At 38.2% G+C, this 25,929-nt stretch overlaps 2 protein-coding genes across 3 annotated transcripts in view; one reads left to right on the forward strand and one right to left on the reverse strand.

Annotated features, from left to right (window-relative positions):
• The first annotated feature begins 1,834 nt into the window (after positions 1 to 1,834).
• LOC124100719 (granzyme A) lies at positions 1,835 to 9,719 on the forward strand. Its single transcript, XM_046456327.1, has 5 exons — positions 1,835 to 1,949; positions 4,871 to 5,015; positions 6,801 to 6,942; positions 7,343 to 7,612; positions 9,367 to 9,719. The coding sequence occupies exons 1-5, from the start codon at positions 1,880 to 1,882 to the stop codon at positions 9,526 to 9,528; spliced, it is 789 nt and encodes a 262-aa protein (XP_046312283.1). The 5' UTR covers positions 1,835 to 1,879; the 3' UTR covers positions 9,529 to 9,719.
• Positions 9,720 to 10,056: 337 nt separating this feature from the next.
• Cdc20b (cell division cycle 20B) overlaps positions 10,057 to 25,929 on the reverse strand; it is a 67,440-nt gene continuing 51,567 nt past the window's right edge. For both annotated transcript variants that reach the window (XM_058583119.1, XM_046456381.2), the window contains exons 7-12: positions 20,857 to 21,053; positions 19,571 to 19,665; positions 16,982 to 17,207; positions 14,692 to 14,817; positions 14,086 to 14,203; positions 10,057 to 10,649 (exon numbers count right to left, since the gene is read on the reverse strand). In XM_058583119.1, the coding sequence (XP_058439102.1) occupies positions 10,531 to 10,649; positions 14,086 to 14,203; positions 14,692 to 14,817; positions 16,982 to 17,207; positions 19,571 to 19,665; positions 20,857 to 21,053 (881 nt within the window). In that variant the 3' untranslated portion in view covers positions 10,057 to 10,530. The remainder of the gene's footprint in view (positions 10,650 to 14,085; positions 14,204 to 14,691; positions 14,818 to 16,981; positions 17,208 to 19,570; positions 19,666 to 20,856; positions 21,054 to 25,929) is intronic.

Consider the following 25,929-nt stretch of genomic DNA (forward strand, 5'->3'; position numbering starts at 1 on the left):
CAGGCTGTATCCTGGATGGTGAATATAACTAAAAATATTTTTCAAATGGAAAAAACAAACTTGTCCATGAATGTTCATAGAGGCAGATCATAATAACTGAAAAGTCGATATAAGCCAAACATTCATCAACTGAAGAATGAATAAATAAAATATTATTTCTATTCAATGGAATATTATTCATCAATAAAAGGAAATGTAGTGATAGATGTTACAATATGGATGAACCTCAAAAACATTATGCTAAATGAAAAAGTCAGTCACAAAAGACTATATTCTATATGGTTCTATTTTTTTGAAATGTCCAAATAGGCAAATCTACAGAATGTGGGTTAGAAGTTGCCTAACAAGAGTGACAGCTAAGAGGTGCAAGTCTTCTTTGGGGATGATGAAAATGTTCTAAATTAGATTATGGTGTTTTAGTATATTTACACAGCTCTGTAAGTATACTGAAATCCATCAAAATGTGCATCTTAAATAGATGGACTTTATAGTATGCAAATTATATCATAAAGCTGTTAAAATCAACATAAATAGAAAATGGCAACCCCAGGCAGGCACATAAAACCAAAATTGTCAATGTTTCCTTTAAGAAATTTTTAGTAGGTGCAGTCAATTAAAGTTTGACTTTTTAAAAGTGCATTAAAATTACTCACCCAAACCAGAAGCGTATCCCACTCCTTGTAGTGAAAATGATTAAACTTTGATACCGTAGTAAGATCTGGAAAAAGGAAACAGGGTCTCCAAAGGGCTCCCTTGTAAGGTCATATGATTTCTCTAAAAAAGTAACCACTAGATCTGAAGTCATGAGAGTTTTGATTTCTTTACAAGAAAGGAGAGAAAGAGAGGAAAGGAAAGGAAGGGAGGGGAAAGAAGAGAGTTATCACTAGGGTAACGGGTCAAGGGTGCTAACCATGGGATTGGCAGCTCAACACCAGCTGGACTGACAGAACACATGACCACATGTATCACAGTAGAGACCACAACCTCTGCTCAGAAAAGGCTAAGGCATTCTGATGGCAAGCATATCCCATACTGTTCCTCCAGGGACTGAGGTTGATTCTTTTCAGAGTGAGACATTCTCCAGTCCTGGAACAAAATATTCATGTCCAACTCCCATTTCCCTTCTCAGCTAAATCTGGAAAGAAGGATGGATGGAGGGAGGAAGGAAGGGAGGGAGGAAAGAAAGAAAAAAGAAATAGGTAGGGAGGAAAACTCGACATACCTTTAGTATCTAGAGTTGTGACCATAAAATGAATGTAGGCACACAGGAGGGCTGAAAAGGACCAGCAGTTCCTACACCACCATCCCATGACCCCAAGCCTGCCACAGACTCTAGGTAGAAGCACAATAAACCATTCTTCCCAAAGCAGGGAAGGGAAATCAAGGCAAGAGCTTAAGTGTACATAAGCCTCCCCCTGACCTCCTCTTGCACTTGACCTACTAATTCTTACATAACCCAAGGAGATAGCTAGGAAAAAATTGATTAGTGACCAATTTAAGGATTTTTTTAAAAGCTCTAATTTTTAAGTCTTAAAAAACTTTCATTCATGGATACTAAAATTAATATTGCTGATGATGAAAAAGGCTTTAAAATCTTAGCTGAGACATTTTGAAGTCCCTTCTGCTGTACTGTGTTCTGATGGGAATGTGGCTCCCTGATGCCCTGCTCTGTGGGGTAGGATGCTCTCCCTTGGCAGCATGCCCACTGGCCACCTTCACTGGCTGCTCTCACTTGAGTTTCATTTTCTAATGTAAACTTTGAAATTTCAAAGAAAGAGAGGGAAGGAAACCACATCCTTTGAACTCTGTTAAATAAGACAGAGGTAGCCAAGAGCTGAAAACAGATTTTCATGTTGACTGATGTGGGACACCAGCCACAATGAGGAACTCCCGTACATTTTTCGCATCTTCTCTCTCAATTGTCATTTTTCTCCTGCTAATTTCTGAAGGTAAGACTGATTCTTATCATTTCCATCACAACCATTAAGCTAAATGGAGCAGAGAATCTTTGATAATATTACCTAAAATATTATACTGAGAAAAAATTTTTCTCTAAGTCTTAAAATGTTTAGCATTCTTGTGTGTATGTGTGTGTGTGTATTTAGCATTCTTATGTGTATGTGTGTGTGTGTTCTAAATATTTCTTTATTTTGAAGAAAAATATTCTTTTCTCTTCATAATTTCTTTTTTAAAAAAAAACAAAAAAGACAGACTCACTAATATTTATTGCTGCCAATCTATAGTTTGGAAATTGCCAAAACTGATAATGTAAAAATGAGCAGACAACCAAACAAAATAATCTTGAGTTAGGAAAACAAATTGTACCTTTTGGGAAAAGAATAGTAGTACCTTAGTCAGTTCAGCCTTTCTTGCTGCAGAAAATGCATAGATTAGTCTTAAAGACGATTAAGACAAAGCTGCCCGAGACACAGAGATAAATCAGGGCTGCTTAGAATTCAGGAGTTATTTCTCTAGGCTAGATAGTCTCCACGGGCATAGATCAGGATGTTGGGAAAGTCCTTACATCAGCTCAGGAGAGCTGGAGTGTTTTCAATTCAGTTACCTCTTTGGTGTGCTAAATGGTAACCAATATCCCTGATTTTGTGTGAGTTCCACACACAACATGGGTTGTGATGCTGTAAAATGTATAGTGTTGTCACTGGAAGGCTATTAACTCCTGAGTAGTTCTAGATTTTCCTTGAGGAACCTACCAGGAAATGAGAACTACCTGGGGCCATTCATAAATATGGAGGCAGCCAGCATTGCCCCAAAATCCATCAGCTTTGGTAGAAATGGAGAGTGGGGGCTTATGTAACAACCTGAATGCCAGGAATTCTCAGAAAGTTCCCTGGTTTATATTGCACCTAAAAATGAAAAAAAAAAATCAAAAATAACAATGTTGCAGAACATTTGGGACCACACAGTAAGCATTAAGCGTGGTATGTTATGACCACACTCAGGAGTGTTAAGCATGAAACAGTGAAAATAGGACCTTTTTTTTTTTAATCCAACTATCTCTTTTGTTCAAAGGAAATAACAAAAGCAACTTTCTCTGCTCCACTCTGTTTCCTGTGTTTGAGAGCATAGTATTGTGCCATAGAGGGAACAGACACAGCAGAGCAGGGCATAATGCTCTGAACCAAGTGGTCTCAGCCTCCTACACATAGAACAATCTGGAGAACATTTTTAAAGTACTGACTTCACACTTGCCTCATAAATTCTAATTTAATTTAATTCTGAGGGGACAGAGATTTCAGTATTTCCCACTTACTTTAACCCCAACCCAGAAGAAGAAATACAATTGATAGAAAATATATGAAAAAAATGTCCGACATCTCTAGCAATTAGGAAAATGCAAATCAAAACTACATTGAGTAGTGAGTTTCATCTCACTCCACTCAGAAAGGCAATTATTATAAATACAAGCAACAATAAATGCTGGCAAGAATGTGGGGGTGGGGAGATAGACTCATACATTGCTAGTGGGACTGCAAATAGGAAAGATAATAGTATGAATTGGACATTATGACCCTATGTGCATATATGATTACACAACTGTTGTGAACCTACCTCATATATAACCAGAAGAACAAGACGTTATACTCCATTTATATATGATATGTCAAAATGCATTCTACTATAATATATAACTAATTAGATATGTGTTTCTGAGGCCAGTATATGTATTCAACCAAACAATCACAGAATTCTTCAAAGGAGAGTATTTATTGAGTTTGTGATTTTTGCAGTCCTGAAAATCCACAAGTCCAAAAGTGCACCTCTGAAATCTATCTATATCTGACTCACCCTAGGGGAAAAAAGGGAATGTGACTGAAGTTCTTTTAAAGTGTCCTAACCTTCTTATTTCTAAAGCCTAGAATTTTGCCTTCCTATTTCCCTTGTGGAAAATAGAGCCCTTGTGGTCATTCCTTTCCCCTTACCTTCACCCTCATCAAACCTTATGAAAAGCTTCTATGTTAACTTTCTATTGTTAACTTTCTGTGAATTTGGCAGTGAATTAAATTTAATTATGGAATAAGAGGCATTGTGACCTATTCAGGAAATATGAGTCTTAGCCAAAAGTCAAGAGAAATATTTTAGATTTCAAGAATATCTGGTATAGAAAGTGGAGAGCCAAGAGTATTCACATACTCATAGACACAGGTCCTCTTGACTAACGTGTATGATATGCCTGTGTTTAGGTCTCATTTTTCTCTAAAAATCGGTCTATACTCCTAACCTACCATCATGGAAATTTTACTAAGACAGAATTCTCTAGTCGTGGCATCTCTCTCCCTTTCCCCCTGTATCACTGGAAAGATCTTAGATTAAACCATGTGTGTTGGCTTTGAGATTGAAGAGAATCTTTGAATGTAATAGATGATGTTCTCAACCCATGAATGAGCACAATGCAATTCAATAGCCTCACAGTGACCAAAGATCATAGCTAAAAGGTGGTGATATCAAGTTGTGTGCTGTGTTTCTGAAAGGGCCTGGGTTGAAAAGGTAAGTCCTCATGCTTCCAAAAGCCCCCTCTGCTTCCCCAAACTAATACTCAGCCCACAAGTCAGCACCACCACTAGCATGTTCCAAAGCAGCTGCTGGAATAGACCAAAACTCAGCTCTCTGCCTTCTACAGGGCCTGAGGTTAGAGGTTGGTGATAGATTTCCAACCTGTTGTCCCTGGAACGCCAACGGCATGGCTTCTGTGCCACAACAGCAGGGAGCTTTCAGACAGTTCAACAGGACAAGATTTACAGTCAGATGTCTACAGGTCTACGTGGAGAGAAACAAGGGACAAACGAACACAGCTTTATGAAGAGCTCTTTGTGATGGGCATGGATCTGATTCACCTTTTTCTTTTGAGCAGATGGCTGTGTAAGAATTATTGGAGGAAATGAAGTAACTCCTCATTCGAGACCCTACATGGTCTTACTTAAACTTGACAAAAGCAACATCTGTGCTGGCTCTTTGATTGCAACAAACTGGGTGTTGACTGCAGCCCACTGTATCCTGTAAGTGCTTAGTTTTTAAAAACACTTTTGTGAAGATATTCTAATTTGGAGAAATAATAAAAAATCTCTACTAAGCCCCGGGAGATTCACATTTATTTTCAGATCACTTAAGTCTTTGGGTGTTTGCTTTAACCCAAAAGGAAATTAAGCCCAGATTTTCCACAAAGAATCAAGCCAATGTACAAACAGTATCCACAAACTCTTTCTGAAGGTATCTGCTACAGCTACTGGGTAGAGGTACTGCAAAACATTGCCACAGCAGGGAAGGGTTAAAGTTCCACTGCCCAGCGGGCTGGTAGAGCCATCAGATAAAGAAAATCTGTTTCCAATGCCTTCCTGTGTCCCTCAGTGGACCCCTCTCTTTCCTTCAGCCATCCTTTAGCCCTTGTCAGCTATTACCTTGAAACTCTTCCCAGGCCTACTCTTTTCTCCACTCTCTAAACCAAGCCTCTAAACCTGGGCTGTCTAATATGAGAGCCACATGGGATTATACAAACTTAAATCAATTAAAGCTGAATAAAATTGCAAATTTTCTTCCTCAGTCCCACCCTAGCCACATTTGAAGTCCTTAGGTACCACATGTGGCTATTAGCTACCATACAGGACCACGCAGATTTAGACAGCTCCCTATGCTCTAATGAAAAGCACATTTCTAATGTCTTGAGTGAGACCAATCCCAGCTGATGTGATGGTAAAAGGACAGTATGAATATCAGTTGGCATAATTTATAACAGACTGTGAATGGTAATAGCACTAAGCATTAATTGTTAAGAGAGTATTTTGATTTTGTTAACCAAAATGAAACTTGGGCCCCTCGTTCAGATCACCATCCCTGCAATACACACCTCCTCAACACCATGCAAACAGGGGCCTTTCTGGAGCCATCTGTTGCTAGAAGTTGTTCTATTTAAGACGAGTTCATTGTTCTTTTATAAAGATCTCTTCCGTGCCTTAACCTACAACTATATCTAGTGCCTTTTGCTTCTGTCACTGGATTACTGAAAATTTTCTTTTCCTATACTATGCAGCCTAATTCTCTATCACAGCTAAACAGGGTGAGGGGAGAGGGCAAACTAGAACACAGTTTGACTTTCCTGTCATGGAATTCTCATTTGTTTTTCAATTAACCTAGTTTAGCTTTTTATAAATAAGCTGGTAGATGATGATGACTGTCATGGTTTGAATATGGTTTGTCCCTGAAAGGTTCATGTGCTGGAAATGTGGTCCCCAGTGTAACCATATTGAGAGGTAGTGGGACTTTTAAGAGGTACTTGGATCATAGTGTTTCTACCCTCATGAAGAGATTAATGCAGCCTTGAAAGTGGACTAATTACCACGAGAGCAGTTATTATAAAGCAAGTTCAGCTTCCTCAACTCACTTTCTGCTTCCTCCATTCTGTACCTACACTTCCACACACCTTCTCATCTACACATGCCTGCTTCCCACTTTTCTGCCATGAGTTGACATGGCATGAGGCCCTCATCAGAAGCTAAACAGATGCCATGCTCTTAGACTCCAAAACTGTGAGTAAAAGAAAACCTCTTTTCTTTATAAGTCACTCAGCCTTGGGTGTTTTGTTACAGCAACATAAAACTAAGACAATGATGACAATGGATTCATAAGCATCTTACTTTCTACCCTTTAAAGCACACATTTTATTTTGAGCCATGAAGTATTTCTACAGAAGTATATTTACAAACAATACAATGAAATTGATCAACACATAATATGCTCTGGTTCTGATTAAAGAATAAACCCAGTAAATAGCGTTGTTTCTATTCTAGGAGCAAAAGATCTCAGGTCATTCTTGGGGCTCACTCAATTACCAAGCATGAGACAGAAAAACAGATAATGTCTGTCAAGAAAGAGTTTCCCTACCCATGCTATGATAAATACACACATGAAGGTGATCTTAAACTTCTACAGGTATGTGCCTTTGATCATGTTCTTTTGTTTTAGAACCCTCTTCAATATGGCCACCTTCATAGAAGCCTTTCCTCAGTGCCTCTACTGTATAATATCATGCAAGGGGGTCACAGTGGGTTGGGCTAGAATTTCAGTTAAAAAAGTCAATTTTGTCAGGCACAGTGGCACACACTGTAATTCTAGCAGCTGAGGAGGCTGAGGCAGAAGTATTGCAAGTTCAAGGCCATCCTCAGAAATTATGTGAGGTGCTAAGCAACTTAGCAAGATCCTGTTTCAAAATAAAAAGGGCTGGGTATTAGCCTCAGTGGTTAAGCATTCCTGGGCTCAATCCTTGGTACAAAAAAAAAAAAAGTCAATGTTTATCTATTTCTATTAACTCATTATGCTTGTCATCCAACAGCTGAAGAAACGTGCAAAAATTAATAAAAATGTGGCTATCCTTCAACTACCTGAAAGGGGGGACGATGTGAAACCAGGAACTGTGTGTCGAGTTGCAGGGTGGGGCATGGTTCACAATAAGTCACCTCCATCAGATACTTTGAGAGAAGTCAATATTACCATCATAGACAGAAAAATCTGCAATGATAAAGATCACTATGATTTTAAACCTGTGATTGGACTGAACATGGTTTGTGCTGGAAGCCCCCGTGGTGGAAAAGATTCATGCAATGTAAGTAAAATAAGATCTCACACATTAGCTATGGAGTAAGGCATGCAGATACAATGTAATGGCCTGCTTTGTCTTGTCACAACTTCTACAGGGTTTTAGTGATTTTTCAAAGAATTTGATAAAACCCCAGTGAAATATATTAATGTTCTCAGCTTAAATGAGCAATTGAAAATAAGAAGTTCTCTGCTAGTGCATGGTTGACCTACTACATCGTCCTGGTTTTGTATCAAAAACCACTAAGAAGCAATGCTTTTTTTCTCATTTTTCATATTACCTCAAATAGATCTAAACTTGAAGATATATACAACACTGAGGAGAGCTTAAATCGGGACTCCTCAAAGGCCTTGGGTCTCCTCTCCATCCTCAGTACCACCCCAAAAGTTCCTCTGTCATTTAACCTGAGCGATCTTGAAAGCCTGTCATTCCCAAGCCTGTCTGAGGACCTTAGGCTAAACCTCAGAGCTTCCTAGAACTGAGTAAATTCCCAGCAAACAACTTCCAAGTCTGAGCCACACCACAGAAAATGTAAGCTTCTATCCCAAGGTCCCCTGAGAAAAAAAGGGACAGACTCTGTTTAAAGACAGGAACAGAAAAAATACTTTCCAGATTTTTAAGCTTAGGTACTGGTTTGTCATTTCCCACCTTTCACCAAGACCCTACGAACTCTCAGAAGTGTGTGCAATGCATGTCTGGAGAATTACCAGACACTGAGAGAGCCAGAGGTCTCCATCTCCCAGGTACCATATCCTGCCTTCAGGACCAAGGCTAGCCAGATCCCAGGGAAAGATGGCATTTGTCTTTAGCACTCTTCTGTACTCTCTTCTTTAGCCTCCCTCCCACGTACTTCAACATACTCCACTTTGGGCACCCAGGAACCCAGAACTTCCTACTTTTGGATCTCATATACCACATCCTGAGGCTACAGCAGTCTCCACAAATGCTAGTCCCCTCCTACCAGCCAATCCCTACCAATGGCACTTAGCAATCCCACCCTACTCTCTCAATACCCTGGGCTGCTCATTGATAAGTTAAGCATAAAAGACTAATTCTGCAAATTCCAGGTGCTATAACAGGCAGGGGAAATCAATCTATTTAGGGAGGAATCCAATTTCTCAGATGGTTCCTTATTTTATGCAGTCATAAAACCAAGCTTCCAAAAAAGGATTTTGGTTTTGTTTTTGTGTGAAGACAGTTGTCTGCTAGAGGAACCAGAAAACATGGCTTTTATTCTTTGCCTTATTGTATCATCTGCATTTGAAAACGTATCCCTTGAGTCACTAAGTTTTTAGGGGAGATGACAAACAGGAGGGGGCCTGGAAGCTACTATTTGTGCTAGAAGCAGAGAATCAACCTCAAAATTTCCATTTTCATTGGTATATAAATAAACAAAGTTTATTTATACAAAACAAATAAATAAACAAAGTTTATTTATATACAGTTTTAAAATATTAAAATAATTCAAAGCATTTTGATTTTTTAAGCATTAATTTTCAGTTAAGTCAAGGTTGTTCTTTTTTAATATTTATTTTTTTAGTTGTAACTGGACACAGTATCTTTAATTAATTTATTTTTATGTGGTGCTGAGGATTGAACCCAGGACCTCGCCCATGCTAGGTGAGCGGTCTACCATTGAGCTACAATCCCAGCCCAAGGTTGTTCTTACCTCTATAACAAATGCTGTAGAATTTCCTCCATTTCTCTAGTCGTGTTTCACAAAACTGACCCCAGTCCCAACCCCTCTTGTCTTCCCCCAGGGAGATTCTGGAAGCCCTTTGCTATGCGAGGGCATTTTCAGAGGCACCACTGCCTTTGGCCTTCAAGGGAGATGTGGAGCCCCTCAAGGGCCTGGCATCTACACTCTCCTCTCAGAGAAACACCTCAACTGGATAATGAAGACTGTGAAGGGAGAAGTTTAGGTGATCGTAATTTATTTCACTTGCTGTCACTTCCTTAATCATATTGCAAATAAAATCAACTTGTATGACTGTTTCTCTCCTACAATGTTAGTGGGTTTGAATGTGTTCCCAAATTTCATGTGTTGGAAAGCTCCAATGCAACTGGATTGGGAGCTGTGGTCTAATAAAAGGTGATGACAGCTTTGCCCTCACGAATGGATTACTGTCATTATTATGGGAGTCAGATGATGACCATGAGAGTGGGTTTGTCATAAAAGCAGCCCCCTCTTCTTTCTTGGTCTCTTGTGGGTGTCACTTTCACTTTCTGCCATAGGGTGACACCATGTAAAGACCCTTACCAGATGCCAGTGCCATGCATTTGGACCTCCCAGCCTCCAATACCATGAGCTAAATGAACTCATATTATTTATAAGTTACTCATATTATTTATAAGTCCCATCAGCTGTTTGTTATAACAGACTAAAACATGGAGAAAAAGGAAATGCTACAGAAGAGCTATTTTAGAGGAAATAATATGCACACATAATATAACACACAGCATGTAGGAGGATTTTAATAAGAATTTTTCAAGTGAATGGGTTGAGTTTGAGCTAAAGATTTAACTCTTTCAAAAAGGAAATATCTGAAGCACTAAGAAATATGAATTTGGAACTTAAGGGAAAAGTCGGATGGGAAAGAACCAAGGTTTGCTATATATATTATTCTGACTTCAGCAGTGAAAATAGATCTTTAAAAAGGAAGAGATAAAGAGAAGGCAGAGAAGGAGGAAGTCTGGGAGGAGGGAAGAGAAGGAAGGAGGGAGAGGGAAGCAGAGAGAAGCAGAGAGATGATCTCTAGGAGATGCAAAGAAAGAAGCAGGGCTAATAAAGTAGCCTGAGAGAGAAGGTCAGAGGAGCAGGCGTTCACACTGGAAAGAGCCCTCATCATGTTGGATACTCATAACAATCACATGGAGAACAAAAACCAGTATCACTACTCTCACTTAAAAGGAAGAAACTGCATCTAGGAAGGGTTGGGTGACTGGCAGCACTTCCACACGGTGGCCATCCCATCAGCTGCAGCAGAAAACACCTGGGTCTGGTCTGGACTCAAGGCCAGGTGCAGCACTCTGCCTCTGTGACCTGGGAGAACAAGAACAGTTCATATTCTCATATTCTATGTGTCCAGGGATGTTGTTAAAGACTGTAAGCAACCTCATGTGGGGCCATACATTCCATCCAGGGGTAAAAGGCCTCCCCATTCCACCACTCAGAGCTGGCTCCTGGGAAACACCAGCCAGATCTGACTCAGAAGCAGCTCCAAGTGTCTGAGGTTTTGACAAGCATTTCTCCTCTAGGTGCTCCTCCCCCATATCAATATCCTGGGGCTACCATAGCAAATGACCACAAACTGTATGGCTGAGAACAAGGGAAGATGATCCTCTCAGTCTGGAGATGGGAAGTCTAACATGTAGGGGTCAGCAGGCTGCACTCCCTCAGGGGACTGGGGTATGGCTTCTGTGCCTTGGCACTCCTGGTGTCTGGCAGCTGTTGGCAATCCTTGTTTTGTGGCCACATCACTCCAATCTCTGTCTCTGAGTTCACATAGTTCCTCTTCTGTGTGTTTGTCCTCTGATTCTCTTATAAGAACACTCTTCATTGGACTTAGGGTTCACCTGGATAATCCAGGTTGAACTCACAGTAATTACATCAATCTACTTACTGTATAGTTGGGAAATGCCATCTGTATCTCAGACAAAGAACCACTTTTAGCGATTACCTCCCAAGTTCCAAGAATACTGTCACTAGAAGCCTTGAAATGTTGTTTTTGTTTTGTTTTTTTTTTTCATGTTGTTGTGGTCATAAATGAGACCACATATTGGCACATTTGCTATGGACTTCAGAAACCAAATCAAAGACCAGTTCTCACACGGAAGCTAGAAACTGACTACTCCTGTTTGAAAGCTTAGGAGTTACAATTATTTTGGAGGTAGGAATAATTATAAGTTATCTTTCTCCTGTAGTCATATGGGTGAGGCCTCTTTAACTAAAATTACCCCCTACAGAATCATGACTGTGGTTAACACTGTGAGGCTTAGTAAAGATATGACTATAATCTAGAATAGCTTTTTTTCCTCTTTGACCATTACTCACAGTCAAAATTACATTATATGCAGCAATCCTATATCTAGATAGGTAAATTTAGTGCATATCTCTAACAAAAATTTCACAAACCAACACCTATTTTTCTATTTTTTCCATTCAATTTATACTATCATATTCTATTTTGTAGTATTCTGTTTCATTTTTTAATTTTGATCTTAACTTATTACATTGATAGTCTAATGATTCACAACCCCAGGTTTAGAAGTCCCTAATCCAGGTCTTAGTCAAGGTCTCAAGATGAAAACACATAGAAAGTAAACACCAGAGCAGTTCCATGCCAAAGGGCTATGATCCATAGAGTGGTTCATAGAACAAGTACCTCAGGATGCACCCCAGATTTATTTAGAAAAAATACCAGAACCTCCTCTGAAAGAATAACACTACATATAATGTATCCAAGCCTTTGAGATATCCTTAAGAAAGAACTGTTCTCATTTAACCCAGAACTCCAAAGTCATCTGACCACATGATGTGTGCTTGTGTAACAATCATTCTGCTAAACACTTTTGGGAAATATTCCATATAAAAAGAACGACTAGGTTAGAAATGAAAACCAGTATCTCAGAGCTCAAAAATATCCACATCTTCAACCACCAACATTTTAAGAAAAGAAAAGGTTAAACAAACTATTTGAAGTTTTTTCTGATAATAGCAAAAGAAATCCCAAAGAATTAAAACTAAAGTACTTAACAGCTTGTTAAGGCCAATAAAGAGGAAAAAAAATGTACCTGTATGAAGTCTTTATTCCAAGAATAGGGAAATTGATTCAAGTATCTATCCCATACCTCCACCTAGCTAAGGCCCTACCAGCTATTGGAATTGTAAAGAACCTGGTTTTAAGGCCTGATTGGAAATATTTCTCTGAAAAATCCCAGGGAGTTCTGTATCTTATGATTTAAAATAAGGAAGGGATCAATTCATTCACCTCCTACATTTGTACCTTGTCACCAAAGTGGCTCTGTCAAAAGTTGCCTTTCTTGTTTATCAGACCACACAGTGTGAGAGTTGAAGAAAAGTTCATTCTGAGGTTAACCAGGGGTCTGCAGGGCTGGCCAGCAGAGGCAGGAAGTCTATCTGATAAGAACATTTTGTTATTGCCAAATAACATTCTCACAATCTCCAAAGAGAGGTGTGGTATTAGCACTATCTAATTTTGCATATATTTGTTTTCTGTATGTCTCCTTTCACAAAGTATAGCCTCCTCCATCGTCTCTCTCCTTTACCTGCATATCATCTGCATCCCACAATGTTCTGGGAATATAGTAGAATTGACCAGAAGACAAGGTCAAGTGGACAAAGGAAAAAATGAGATATACTATCAGAGATCTAGAGGAGCCAGTGCTCTGTCCCTTCTTCAGCCACCACTTTTGTCTTCCTGTCTCTCAGGGCTGGGTAGAAGCAGACACCTACTTGCCCCAGGCCCCCTCTAACATTCAAGTATCAAGACCCTGAGGACAGGACCTGGTTCTTTCCTCTCTCATGATAAGTCTCAAAAAAGACCCAATATGACAGTCATCAAGGATATAAATAATAATAAATGGGCTGGGGTTGTGGCTCACCAGTAGAGTGCTCACGTCTCACATATGAGACCCTGGGTTCAATCCTCAGCACCACATACAAAAATAAACAAGTGAAATAAAAGTGTTGTGTCCAGCTACAACTAAAAAATAAATATTAAAAATAATAATAAATACTGGGGAAGATGTGGGGGAAAAGAAACACTTTTACACTGTTGGTGGTATTGTAAATTAGTACAACCATTATGGAAATCAGCATGGAAGTTCCTCTAAAGATTAGGAATGGAACTGCCATGCCACCTAGCTATACAACTCCTTGGTATTTATCCTAAAGAATTAAAGTCATCATACTACAGAAGGGGGAAAAAAAGACACAATAAAAGTTTGTAGAACTAAATTGAGAAAGAATAAAGGTCTGGAGCTGGGGGTTTGGCTCAGACATAGAACACATGCTTAGTACACACATGGGTTCAAATCCCAGCGCCAAAATTTAAAAAAAAAAATAGCAGTCTGCCTTGAAAGGACAGATATTCACAGAGGAAGCCTCATGAGTTTTAGTGGCTTCCCTGCATATATCAATTTCTCGCCCTTTCAGATTTCCTTGATTCTACACTGCTAAGTTTTCTTCAGAATAAGATGTTATGGTGCTAAATGTATAATCCATACAAAAATACAAAGAGAAGACTTGACAATTTTAAATGATGAACAATTACAATCAAGTTCAGAAACACTAATCTATACACTCTCTAAGGTGGGGTAGATGTAGGACTTTTTCCTCTTTTGAAATATCTACATTGACAAGTCAGAAGGAGAAAAATTCTTCATTCAGGTTTTTTCTACCAATGATAACCCACTTTTTCATAGGTACACAGCATTTTACTTACCCATTCACTTACCAAAAAATCCACCTGACCTGGACAGAGTGGGACAGGTCCACAGAGTCACATCATTCTTAGGAGTACCTTGGCCTGTTGCAATCTCCTTTGTCTTAGGTAGCCAGATTAAAGAACAAATCTGCAATGATGACCATAAAATTTTAGCAATTTCTGATTCATTTTCAATGTACTTAAGTGGATTTTAGACAGTGTGCTCTTTCTACCACCCATCCCCCATTCACAGCTGGTGTTAGGAAATTATATTAGTTTTAAGAAAGTTTATCACATAGCAACAAAAGACCAAGGATATTAAGTAGGTTTAAAAACAATAAACTGATGAGTTTACAGGAACCAGGATCACTGGCCAGGAAGAGCCAGACTGCTGTCAAGTTCTACAATCAAAGCAGTGGTGAGAAAGAAGGGAAATGGGGTGGTGGGGGATAAATTAAACTAACTTTGGACTTACAGATTAGGAGGTTTTACAAAAAAGAAACTCTTGAAGACTGAAATTCCCTATGGACTCAGTAGGTAAGGAGAAGTGTATTTGGGTTCTATGCTTTATCATAAATTATTTTCACCAGAAACTAGATAATTAGATTGAAATTGAACTCCAGAGGAGATTTTTACCTGTGAGTTTGTGCTTGGAGTCTGGATGCTCTTCCCAGTATTTATATCCAAGATATGCAGGCATCCATCTTTCATTCCTCCTCCAACAGCAAGGACCGCAGACTGCCAGGGACACCAATCCATAGCCTTTAAAGTTTTGAATAATAGCACAGGTAGGTCAGGACTCAGGGGTCTGCAGCAATGGCCGCTCTTCTGGTCCTGCCACCCAAAGGTAGGAGCAACAGCACCTTCCAGAGTTTACTTCTCAGGAACTAGAAGCCACTTCTGGAAGGAAAGGCACCCATTACAACTCTTCTTCAAATTACACTAACAATTGTGGATATTTTATTATAGAAAGATTACAACGATAACATGTGGGGGAAAACTACATGCAACACATGCTATGGGGCAAAACTCTGCTACTGGAGTGGCTCATGTGTGCCCCAGAATATGGTTCTGAAATGCATCTTTTCCCTAGTTTGTCTACCTGTGTCCTTGGGTTCCAGGTAGTGGTCAGACAAAAAAGAGCTACAAGTGATTACTCACAACTCTAAAATCTTAAAATGCATTTCAAATCCTGACACATTTCAGAAAAGAAAATTTATTTTATAAATGGCTATAGTTAACTCTGAAAAATAGGATTTGGCATCTCACATTTGTATTGATTATTGATATGACTAGTAACAATAACTTTTAAAAATATTTAACAAACATTTTATTTATCTTTATCTATATACATTTATCAGTCATCCTAAAAACTAATCTCATTTTTGCATATCATCTTCTGTACATGAAAATATTTTATAAAGTAGAAAACTCTGGGTTTATGCTATTTTAATTTTCTCTTGTTTACTTGATAAACAGTTTTTTATATTTTAACATACTTTTTATAGTTATCATTTTAATAATCTCATTCTATATAATCATGTACACTAATTGATTTTGTTCTTCTAATGATGAAACCCACGTTGTTGTTTTTTTATTTTATTCTGGTTTGGTTTTATAGGGTTGTATTGATTTTTTTTTAAAGAGGAATGGAATTTTTTGTTGTTTTCGTGTGTTTCATTTGTTGTTTGCTTTTATTTTTTTTTTTAATGTAAGATAGTAATTCTTCCTGGTTAAAGATTACTTGGATTTTAAATTACTAATGAAATCTTAGTAATTTAAATACTTGTCAATGTAGATATTTCAATATCTAATGAAATTATAATAATTATAAAACAGATAAGGGGAATTTATTTTGCATTTCTCTTATTAACCATAATGAGCTACTTCCTATGCATTTGTATTCTTCTAGCACTTCCCCACATGAATTATTTATCCTTTTGTCCATCTAAATACCTGCACCTAAATGTTTTTCTTATAAATTTGATTATATTTTTCAAAAACATACACCTAAGTATACAATAGCTGTTCTCTTCACCAATCTGCATTTAACCAACTTGTTAAATTTACAAAGTTCTCCATTACTTTAATAAAAGATATTTATTCCTACCCTTGATAAGCTTGTAGTTTATTCTCTAGAGTGCTCCATACCCCTTTTTCTGTGGATAAAATCGTAGATGTATCTAGTCCACTGTATTTTACCAAACCTGTTTATGACAGGGGAGCGTGGTATTATATTTGTGTGATTTAATTAAATCATATGTAAATATGTAAGTAAATCATCTACTTCATTGATAATTAAAGATAATTGTTATTTCTATGAAAACTAAGTAGAATATTTAACTTAGTTTTATATTTAGGAGCTCTTTTTAAAGCCTAGTACCAACTGAACATAAAAATGTGACCAAAGGCAGCCCAGAGTCCTCCCTGGCATTTTTCCACTGGAGTCACAGGAACGTTGACTTTCTTATCCAGAGCCCATCTGGGAGAACCTGAATCAGAAGCTGCAATAGCCATGTTGCCCACTCAACAGAGTCTGAAGAAAGACTGGAACTAAACAGAGAGAAGCAGATCCAAGAGCCAAAGAGGCAGGACTCAGGTAACAGTGCTCAAAATTATCTTAGATCCAACCAAGATTTGAAACAACTGCATGTACCCAGGACTCCACAGTTACATGAGAAAATAAATTTACTTTTCTGCTTATGCTTGAGCTTGACTTTGATTTCAGTCTTCTATAGCCAAAAAGTCTGACTTATAGGAAATATAAATAGCCCTGTCTTTCAGGAGAGTGATGACAAAATCCAAAACAAATTCTGGAAGAAGAAAACATTTTCAAACTATTGGCTTAATGGTTTTCTTCTTATATATGAAGGATACTCAGTGGTCTCCGAGAAATGGAAATCTGGAATGGTTTTGGATTTTTTACCTTGACTGCTGTAGATTGAGGCAGTACTTTCAGTGGTTGGGCCCGTGCACTGGCACCCGGATCATAGGGCCATATTGTCAGCAGCCCATCACTACAGCCGCTAGAAAGCAACCTGCCATCCAGTGACCATTTCAGAGCACAAACAGCTTGCTTGTGGCAAAGTGTTCCAACATGATGCTGGGCTATACGTACATCGTGATGATATACATGCCCCAGTCTCGACCCACTGCATGGGAGGTAAAGTAGCAGGTTTACATAACAGAAAAATCAAGACCTGTTTCTATATAAGCATTTGAAAACATGGAGGAAAGCACAGTTCAAGGTAAACTATTGAAAGACCCTTTAGAACTCTTCCAAAGATAGATGGAAATTGTTTAGTTTAATAAAGATGACGTATTCTGTCCCAATGACTCTTTTCACAAGTGAAACAGGGTTTTCTGGCAAAGTTTCACTGGCATCAAAACGTTATCTTTTGGGGCTAGGATTGTGGTTCAGTGGTAGAGCACTTGCCTAGCATGTGTGAGGCACTGGATTCGATCCTCAGCACCACATATAAATAAATGAATAAAATAAAAATCCATAAACCTCTGAAAAAAAATTTTAAAAAAGAAAAAAATATCTTTTGAAAAATGTCTCTAGGGGCTGAGATTGTAGGTCAGCAGTAGAGTGCTTGCCTAGCACATGTGAGGCTCTGGGTTCAATTCTCAGCACCACATATAAATAAATAAAATAAACATCCATCAACAACTAAAAAAAAAATTTAAAGAAAAATGTCTCTAATGGCTTTAAAATAAAGTAGTCAGCCATAGAAAATATAAATTTAGGCTACCAGACATTCCCAGCAAGTAGTTTATATACTGGACCCGTGAAATATTACTTCTCCAAAACTCAGAATATTTTATTTTCTCACTGAAATGGTTTTAGAATATATTTATAGTAAAGTATTAGACATAAAAATTTATTGTTTCCTTTTTCTAAAATGTATATTCCTACTAATCAAAAGATCTACTCTTAGTTTTGACAATAAATTCCTTTTACTAAAATGTAAAAGGAATTTAAAACTAACAATGTCATTGTAAACTGCAATGATTCAAAATCAGAGGATAAAGTACCTACTCCCAGTAAGTTAGATCCAAACAATGATGAAGATCATACCACTTTTTCCAAGACAATGAACTCTTTCAAGGCCAATTTGATGTTCTCTAAGGAGCAGGAAAATAACTTCCTACAACTATATTTGGAATTTCTCAAAGCCCAATGTCACTTTTTAAAATTTATTCAGGCACAACACTGACTAGCATTCTGATTCACAGTATGGGCTCTGGAACCATAGTGGGTTCAAATCCCAACTCTGTCCCACATTAAACATGTGACTTCCATTTAATATCTCAGTTTATTCACCTAAAAAAATTAGGGATTAGAAACCACTTTAAAGCCAGGCATGGTGATGCACACCTGTAATCCCAACAGCTGAGGAGGCTGAGGTAAGAGGCTCATGAGTTCAAAGCCAGCCTCAGTGATTTAGCAAGGCCCTAAGCAACTCAGCAAGACCCTCTTCTCTAAATAAAATATTTTTTAAAAAATAATTAGGGATGTGGTTCAGTAGTTGGGTTCAATCTCCAGTACTAAAAAAAAATCACCTTATATTGTTATTACAAGGATTAAATCAAGATTTTACACATAAAAAATATAGCACAATGCCTGGAACAGAGCAGTTAAAAATATCTGCTATCATTATAAGAAAGGATCTGTTTATTCTTTTCATGAATAATGAAACTAATCTTTAACAATGAAGACTACAAAAGGAAATTTAGTATGGAATTGAACTAACTACAACAGCTACTTAAAGAAATTGTTAAAGGCTTTTGTAACATAAGTCTACCTTAGGAAATACACTACAGAGATGAATGGCTATTGTTAATAGCAAATCTATTTAAGCCTATTATGTAGGACCATAGGAACAAATCACTTTACTTTTCTAGTTAAAAATAAGCAATTAGACTACATCAGCAGTTCCCAAAATGATGCATCATCATCACTTGGGAAACTAGAAGTACAAATGATCAGCCCCCTCTAAGAGCTAATGAATAAGGAATTCCTGGAGTGAAGAGAGTGATTGGTGTTTTAAGGAGCTCTCTAGATGATTCTGATTCACACTCAAGTTTGAGAATCACTGAACAGGGTCATCTATGAGGTTCCTTCCAACAGACTTTAGTGGGTCTGTATATTGGAAATATACCCCAGAAACCTAACATATTCCATAATATTGATGCCAATGGAAATAAACACTTGATTTTAGCAAAATGTTACTGTAGCAGATACTACTTGGTAGAGAAGAGAGTTTTGCATTTTATCTGAACAATCTGAAGACACACAGCTGCCTTGGTGTGTGTGGGCACTGGAATATGTACACCACAGAAGGCCTGAATACCTGAGAGGGTGGGCTCAGAACTGAAAAAAAAAATAAAAAGCCTAATGTCTCATTTCATTCCATTTGGTTAGGGTTTTAAATATTATAGTTCTCTTCACTCAGTCCCCATAATCAATTGGTGATATAAATACAGATGGCTCAAATAAGACACTTCTTACCTGCTGAGGAGATAATGATTCCAGCTCAGGGCCCCAACTACTGACAAGTGACCAAGCATATTTCTCAGCTGCTTTTTAGTTACCACATCCCATAACTGAAAAAAAAAAAATGAATGAGCAGAATTACATAGCATTGACCTTCTCATAGCCTACTGTCTTCTTAAAGACCTGACCTCCAATTGCTCTTAATGTAGCCAGTCTGTTATCAAATAAGTGAAAATTCAGCACCCTAACTATAACCAGAAGTTCTCAACTCTGTCTGCATGCTAGGATCACCTGGGATTTTGTAAAATACTCTGGATGCTGGCACTTCTGATTTAACTGGTGGAGTAGAACCTGGGGATATGGCATTTATTGTTAAAGCTCCCTGTATTAATGTACAACCAAGGGTTGATAGTCATCACACACACACTTCCAGCTTCTTCTAAGCCGTGGGACTTCCAAACTTTGGAATCCAACTTCAGTTACCAAAATATGTATGAACAGGTTGAGCATAGAATTTTTATCACCTGAGGATCCTAAATCCAAAAATCCAAAATCCAAATTCTCCAAAATCTAAAGTTTTTTGATTAATTGCATAAATAAAATTTTGGTGCCTGAACACTTCCTAGAGTCAGAAATTTAATTTACTGCTAAGAGACTCCTTTCCTACTAGCCACAGATGATAATCTGACCCAGATATGGAATGACAACTTTGAATTAAGAAGAAATCGTGACATGACCTTCATAGTATCCTCTATCATTGCGAAGATGAGGAACAGGTGAGCCCTCTGTAGCCCTCCTAGATCATCTAGAACATGGGCAACACTGTGTAAACCATTGTTAATAAACAATAAGAATGATATATGAAAAATTACATAGATGAAAATTTAATAAATTATCAGCCTATCAGGAAAAAGAATCCATTCATTTCACATAGCTCTACTCCAAATCACAGCTTCAGGTAAAAAAGAAGTGAAAGGGCTTTCTCTCTCCAAAGTTCCAAAACTAAGGAGTCTACAAATCCAACTTCAGTTTGATAGAAAAAATGTTTCAAAAACAACAATAAATTAAATATGACAGAAAGAAATATTGTGGAGGAAACTAAGCAGAGTACCCTTAAGTCCGATTGAAATGCCATTCAGAGAAAAAAGGAAAAAAACAAAGTGGTATCTCCCCTTGCTTCCCACAGCCCTACGTGCCACTCTAAGCTAGTTTCTCTATACATTAGTGACATGTTATAAAAATGAATTTTAGTTTTCTGATAATCACACAAGAACTTTATGAGAAAAGAAACTGTCCCATACTTGCACTTCTCCCTCACTGGTGCCAACTGCCAGGCACGTTCCCTCTTTTATCCAGGATACAGAAGACACATAGTTGCAAGTGAGACCCAAGTCTATGTTTTCAACCCCATTGTGGTTTTCCCCATTCCAGATGTACACAGCAGATCCAAGGGCTACAGCAACAACATTTTTAAAACTCCAATCCAGGATATTCAGATCTATTTAAAAAAAAAAAAAAAAGACATTTAAAATTAGGGTGATTATATAGCCAAAGAAAAACTTCCCAAGTAAATAATTTTGTTTATAGATTATGGGAGAAATATTAAGATCTTCCCACGGTCAGTCATAAAATAGAATTACAAATCCAAGCAGATTATCAGAAGTTCAAAAATAACAACTGGAATAGAATCTGGTTCAAGACTCACAGGGAATGACATTGGCTAAATTATATTGTTATATTGTGTGCATGTATAAATATGTAACAACAAATCCCACCAGTATGTACAATCATAATGCACCAATAAAAAGTTAAAAATTACACACACACACACACACACACACACAGACTCATTGTCTAATAAGCAATAACACTTATTACTTATGCTCAAAGATACCAATCTAGAGACATTTAAAGAACAGGGAAGATTCATCTACCATTATTAGCATACATGAATTCTGTCTAACACATCATTAAAATATGAAAGCAAACAATTATTTTGGAGTAATCCTTAAACCTAGGATATTTATGTTGGAAATGCCATCATCATTTCTAACCAAAAGTCACCAGAAACTGAAGTACATCTAGATGAGATGGTGGCTCATTTGTGGCACCTATAAGTTGTCTGTAGCATCCTCCAGCTCATACTAACAAGAATTCTGACTGGTAAAAGAAGCCATATTTTTATAACCACTTATTAAAATGTACTCTTATTTCTTTTAAGGCAGAAACTCTTATCCTGATCAACACATATCAGTACAAAGTTATGATGCACACCAGTTCCATTACAGTGAACTAAGCCTCCTACAACATATTCCTCCCATTAAAACAAATATGGACTTTGGACAAAATGTAAAACACAAACACCTGAGGACCCTGGAAAGGTAGTGAAATCAGGTAAACTAAGTAAGGAGTCAAAACATGGAAAACCTGCCCAAGTGAGAGTGTCCCACCTTTTTCCTCACTTGGCTTTGCCCTGAGGACAAGTGCTCCAGTCACTGAACACCACCTGCAGCAAAGACGCTGTCAGAGAGCCCACCATCTTTCTTATCCAGGAAATCAAGAAAAGGAGTTTAAAGTGGCCAAGATGTGAGAGGAAGGTCTAAAGGGAAGAGAACCTCAGAAAAATGTCCTCCAGCTGTGAGTATATGAACTCACAGACACCTCAGTCTAACCCCTAAGTCATACAAGTGCAGGGGAAACTCAACATAGCCTAGCAGAGGTTTTCAAAAATGAACCAAGATTTAAAACATTCATATAAGTAAGTCTTGGACTAGACTTAGGTACACATATAGGAAGGCAGACCCAAACCAACATAGTCAAGGATTAAGAAACTAATCTAAGATTTAAAATACAACACATAAATGGCAAGATAAAACTTAAAGTGTGAACCTAACTATGACAAAACAATAACATTCTACACAAATCCAAAGTAAATACATAAGAGTATAATGTCCAGAACACAATTAAAAATTACTGAACACATATAGAGAAACATATCAATAGAGGAAAACTACAAGATGACCAAGAAAGAAAAATTATCAGACAAAGACTCTAAAGCAACTATTATACTTTACATAAAATAAAATGCATTTGAAATTAATGAAAAGATAGAAAACCTCAGCAGAAAAATATTTTTTCTAATAAATAAAATAGAAACTATAAGATAAAACAATAGAAATAGAAGTACAAAAACTATAAAATGGAAATTTTATCACTGAAAAATACAACATCTGAAAAATTTCGTGAACAGGCTCACTAGCAAAATGGAAATGATAGAGGAAAGAGTGAGTGAATTTAAATACAAACCAACATAAATTAATAAGGAAAATATGGAGAAGAAAATGAAAAGGAAAAAAATTAATGGAGCCCCAGGAACTTGTGGAATGCTATCCAAAAAATCTAATATATGGGTAATTGGAACCACCAAACCTTGGAAACAGGAGAACAAGCCTTCAAATGATCATGAGTTCTCACCAGAAGCCATGGAGACCAGAAGTCAATAGAACAACATCTTTAAAATATTGGAAGGAAAATCTTCCAACTTGGATCTTCAAGGATAAAAGAACATTGGAATTGGTAAATATTTTTCCCTCTTAAGAAATTTAAAATACTTTTTCAGTTTTAACTGTTTAAAGTAAAAGTTATAACAGTGGTGAGGTTTTCAGTGGATATAGGTATAAAATACATGACAACTCAGTAACCTAGAAAACAGGAAGTAGGAGAGACCTGTGAACTACAAGATCTTTATATGCATCTTGAGTTAAATGTACAATGGTAACTATAAATAGACTTGAGAAAGTTTGGACTACACTGAAATCCCTACAGCAACAACTAAAAAAACAATACAAAGAAATACAGCCAAAAAGACAGAAGTAGAAAAGATGTCCAAGAAATGAGCATTGGGCACTCCAACATTAGAGTGCAGGGAGACAGAAGAGGAAGAGAAGGAGGAAAGGAAGGAAAGAAGGGAAGGAGGGAGAGAAAAAATAAAAGACCAGAAAAGACAGAACATAAAACTAGGAAGTTTATGTGTCAATTAAAAAAAAAACCTAGGGGCAACCCAAGAGAGAGGAATATCAAAGAGGAGGCATAGATCAACTGTCTCAGATGTGGATGACAGGGTAAAGTAAATGAGCTCTAAGAAGCAACTGTTGGGGGATTCCACCTCTTGGGTCCCCTTCTTCCTCCAGGAGAAGTCTTTTCTGCTGTCCTTTAATAAACTTCTAATTTCTACTCTGACCTTGCCTCGGCGTGCTTCTTTGGTGTTATTCTTCAACATTGGGGAAGCAAGAACTCGTCACCGGTCAACAGCGGTAACATATTGGAGGTCCCAGACCGAGATTCTACACCGAGGTAAGTGCACGCACCCCATGTCTGTTTGAGGTGCATCTTTCTCTCTTTCTTTCTGGAGGGTAAGGTGGGCACCCGACGGCTGCTTAAACGCAATTAGTGCAGCCGCCACTCTTCAAGACTCGGGTGAGAGGTTTCCCGGCCTAGGCAGCTCTCAATCACCTGTTCAATACAGAGCAGGCATGTTGGGTTCTGCCAAAGCCGCTTCCAACTTTTCTGTCTGGGCCTGGAGAGCAATTGGCGTGAGTACACAGTGTCCCGAATCCCAATCTGCCTCGGATGCGTGGAGGTGGAGGAAGGAGTTTGGAACAACTGCGGAATTCCGGTCTGGGCTACACTCAGACGATTCCTAAGGTTCCTTTCTCTTGAGCCCCCTCCAGACAGCCCTCAGGGGTATCTAGGGTGATCGGTAGATGAATGGCACGGAGGGAAAGCCCCAATCACATTTGCCTCCATATGGGCTACGCAACACTCCCAACCCTGCATCCATTCCTCCTGGATGCTCCCCTTCCTTCGCAGGTCAGAAATGTTAGCAATTCAGGTTGTAGGACTGAGAGAAAGGCATGGGATAATTAGCAAAATCTGCCCAGGTTCCCTAAGATGCATAGGTAACTTTAACTAGTCTGTTTTACCGCCCCAATGTTTAAAATGAGCTGTGTTCTCTTTAAGCTACTAGAGAGGCATTTTTAGAATCAACTCCTCCGGTAATCTGCTACCTTACAACCAGTAGATATCCCTTAACACTTAGGCGGCTCCTTTAGTCTACAGAGCAAAGGCAACAAAAGAGCGCATGTTTCTCTTTTGCAATGGGTTTTTAGTGGCTGGGAGGATAAGCACTAATGCCCTTAAGTCTGAATCCTCCCAGGGTCTCTGGCACAGGGCAAACTGAGACCCTAGCACTTTGCTAAAGGGGACCAGAAACCCCTTGGCAAAGCAAGGTGAGAGACGGGTTTTCTGGACTGTTTAGGAAGCTCAAACTTAGGGAGACGTCCCTAATGAGAACAGTTTTCTCTGGTGCGTCGTGGGCGCCTGAGTCCTGTTTTCTTCTCACTCAGACGGGAGCTTCTCTCTCTCCAATACGCCAGGTGCACCACTAGCCTGCGTATTGAAAAATTGGGATAAATTTGAACCTCAGACGCTCAAGAAAAAGCGCCTCATTTTCTTGGCCTGGCCTCAATACAAACTCTCTGATGAAGAAACCTGGCCACCAGAGGGAAATATCAATTTTAATACAATTTTACAGTTTGATAAAATTTACAAAAAAGGAAATGGTGTGAGGTGCTGTATGTTCAGATTTTCTTTGCTCTAAGGGAAAATCCTAAATTATGCCAACAGTGTAAAGTAGACTTAGCTATGATATCTGCCATGAAGAGAAAAAATCTTGGATTCACTGAGGAAAAAGAATCAAGAGAAAAATTTGGGCTGATCAAAGTACATACCCTCTTCCCCCTTCAAGACCTAAGGCAGATAAAAACTGACTCTACTGGAAAGTTAGGAGATGTGCCAGATTGCCTGGGATTGGATCTATCCAAAGGAGCTAATCCTGTAAGTAAAAGGGAAACTGAGGTACTCCCAGTAGCTGCCAGAGCCATTTTCGCTTTGGGGAATTTCCTCATCCTTCCCTGCACTGTAAGGATTGCTCCATCTCTGTCCACTTAAAAAGAAGGGACACTGAATGCAGTAAAGTCAGTCACACTGAGACCCTTGATTTTACACCTATAGTTGCCCCTATGTGAAAACATCTGGTCCACTCATGGGGAAATCTATGGTGCCACTGATAGGAGTCATAATTAAATGGAAGTTAAAAACCTGGAGAGATTTTTCTCTTATCTGGTCTCTCTATTTTAAAGGTTATTATAGATTGTTTCTTGGGGATGATCTTGGCTAAATGTGTGTCTAAAAGATGATTTTTTAATTGTAACATCTGGTATCTAAATGAGTTTGAAGCATTGCATAATCCTGCAGTTAAAAGTTGGGGTTAGGTAATTGTTTAGTTTGTGATTCCAGATAATTCATGCCGGAGA

This window comes from Marmota monax, unplaced genomic scaffold (genome assembly GCF_021218885.2).
Source record: "Marmota monax isolate L192 unplaced genomic scaffold, Marmota_monax_Labrador192_F-V1.1 WCK01_AAM20220418_F8-fsc00037, whole genome shotgun sequence".
Taxonomy (NCBI): Eukaryota; Metazoa; Chordata; class Mammalia; order Rodentia; family Sciuridae; genus Marmota; species Marmota monax.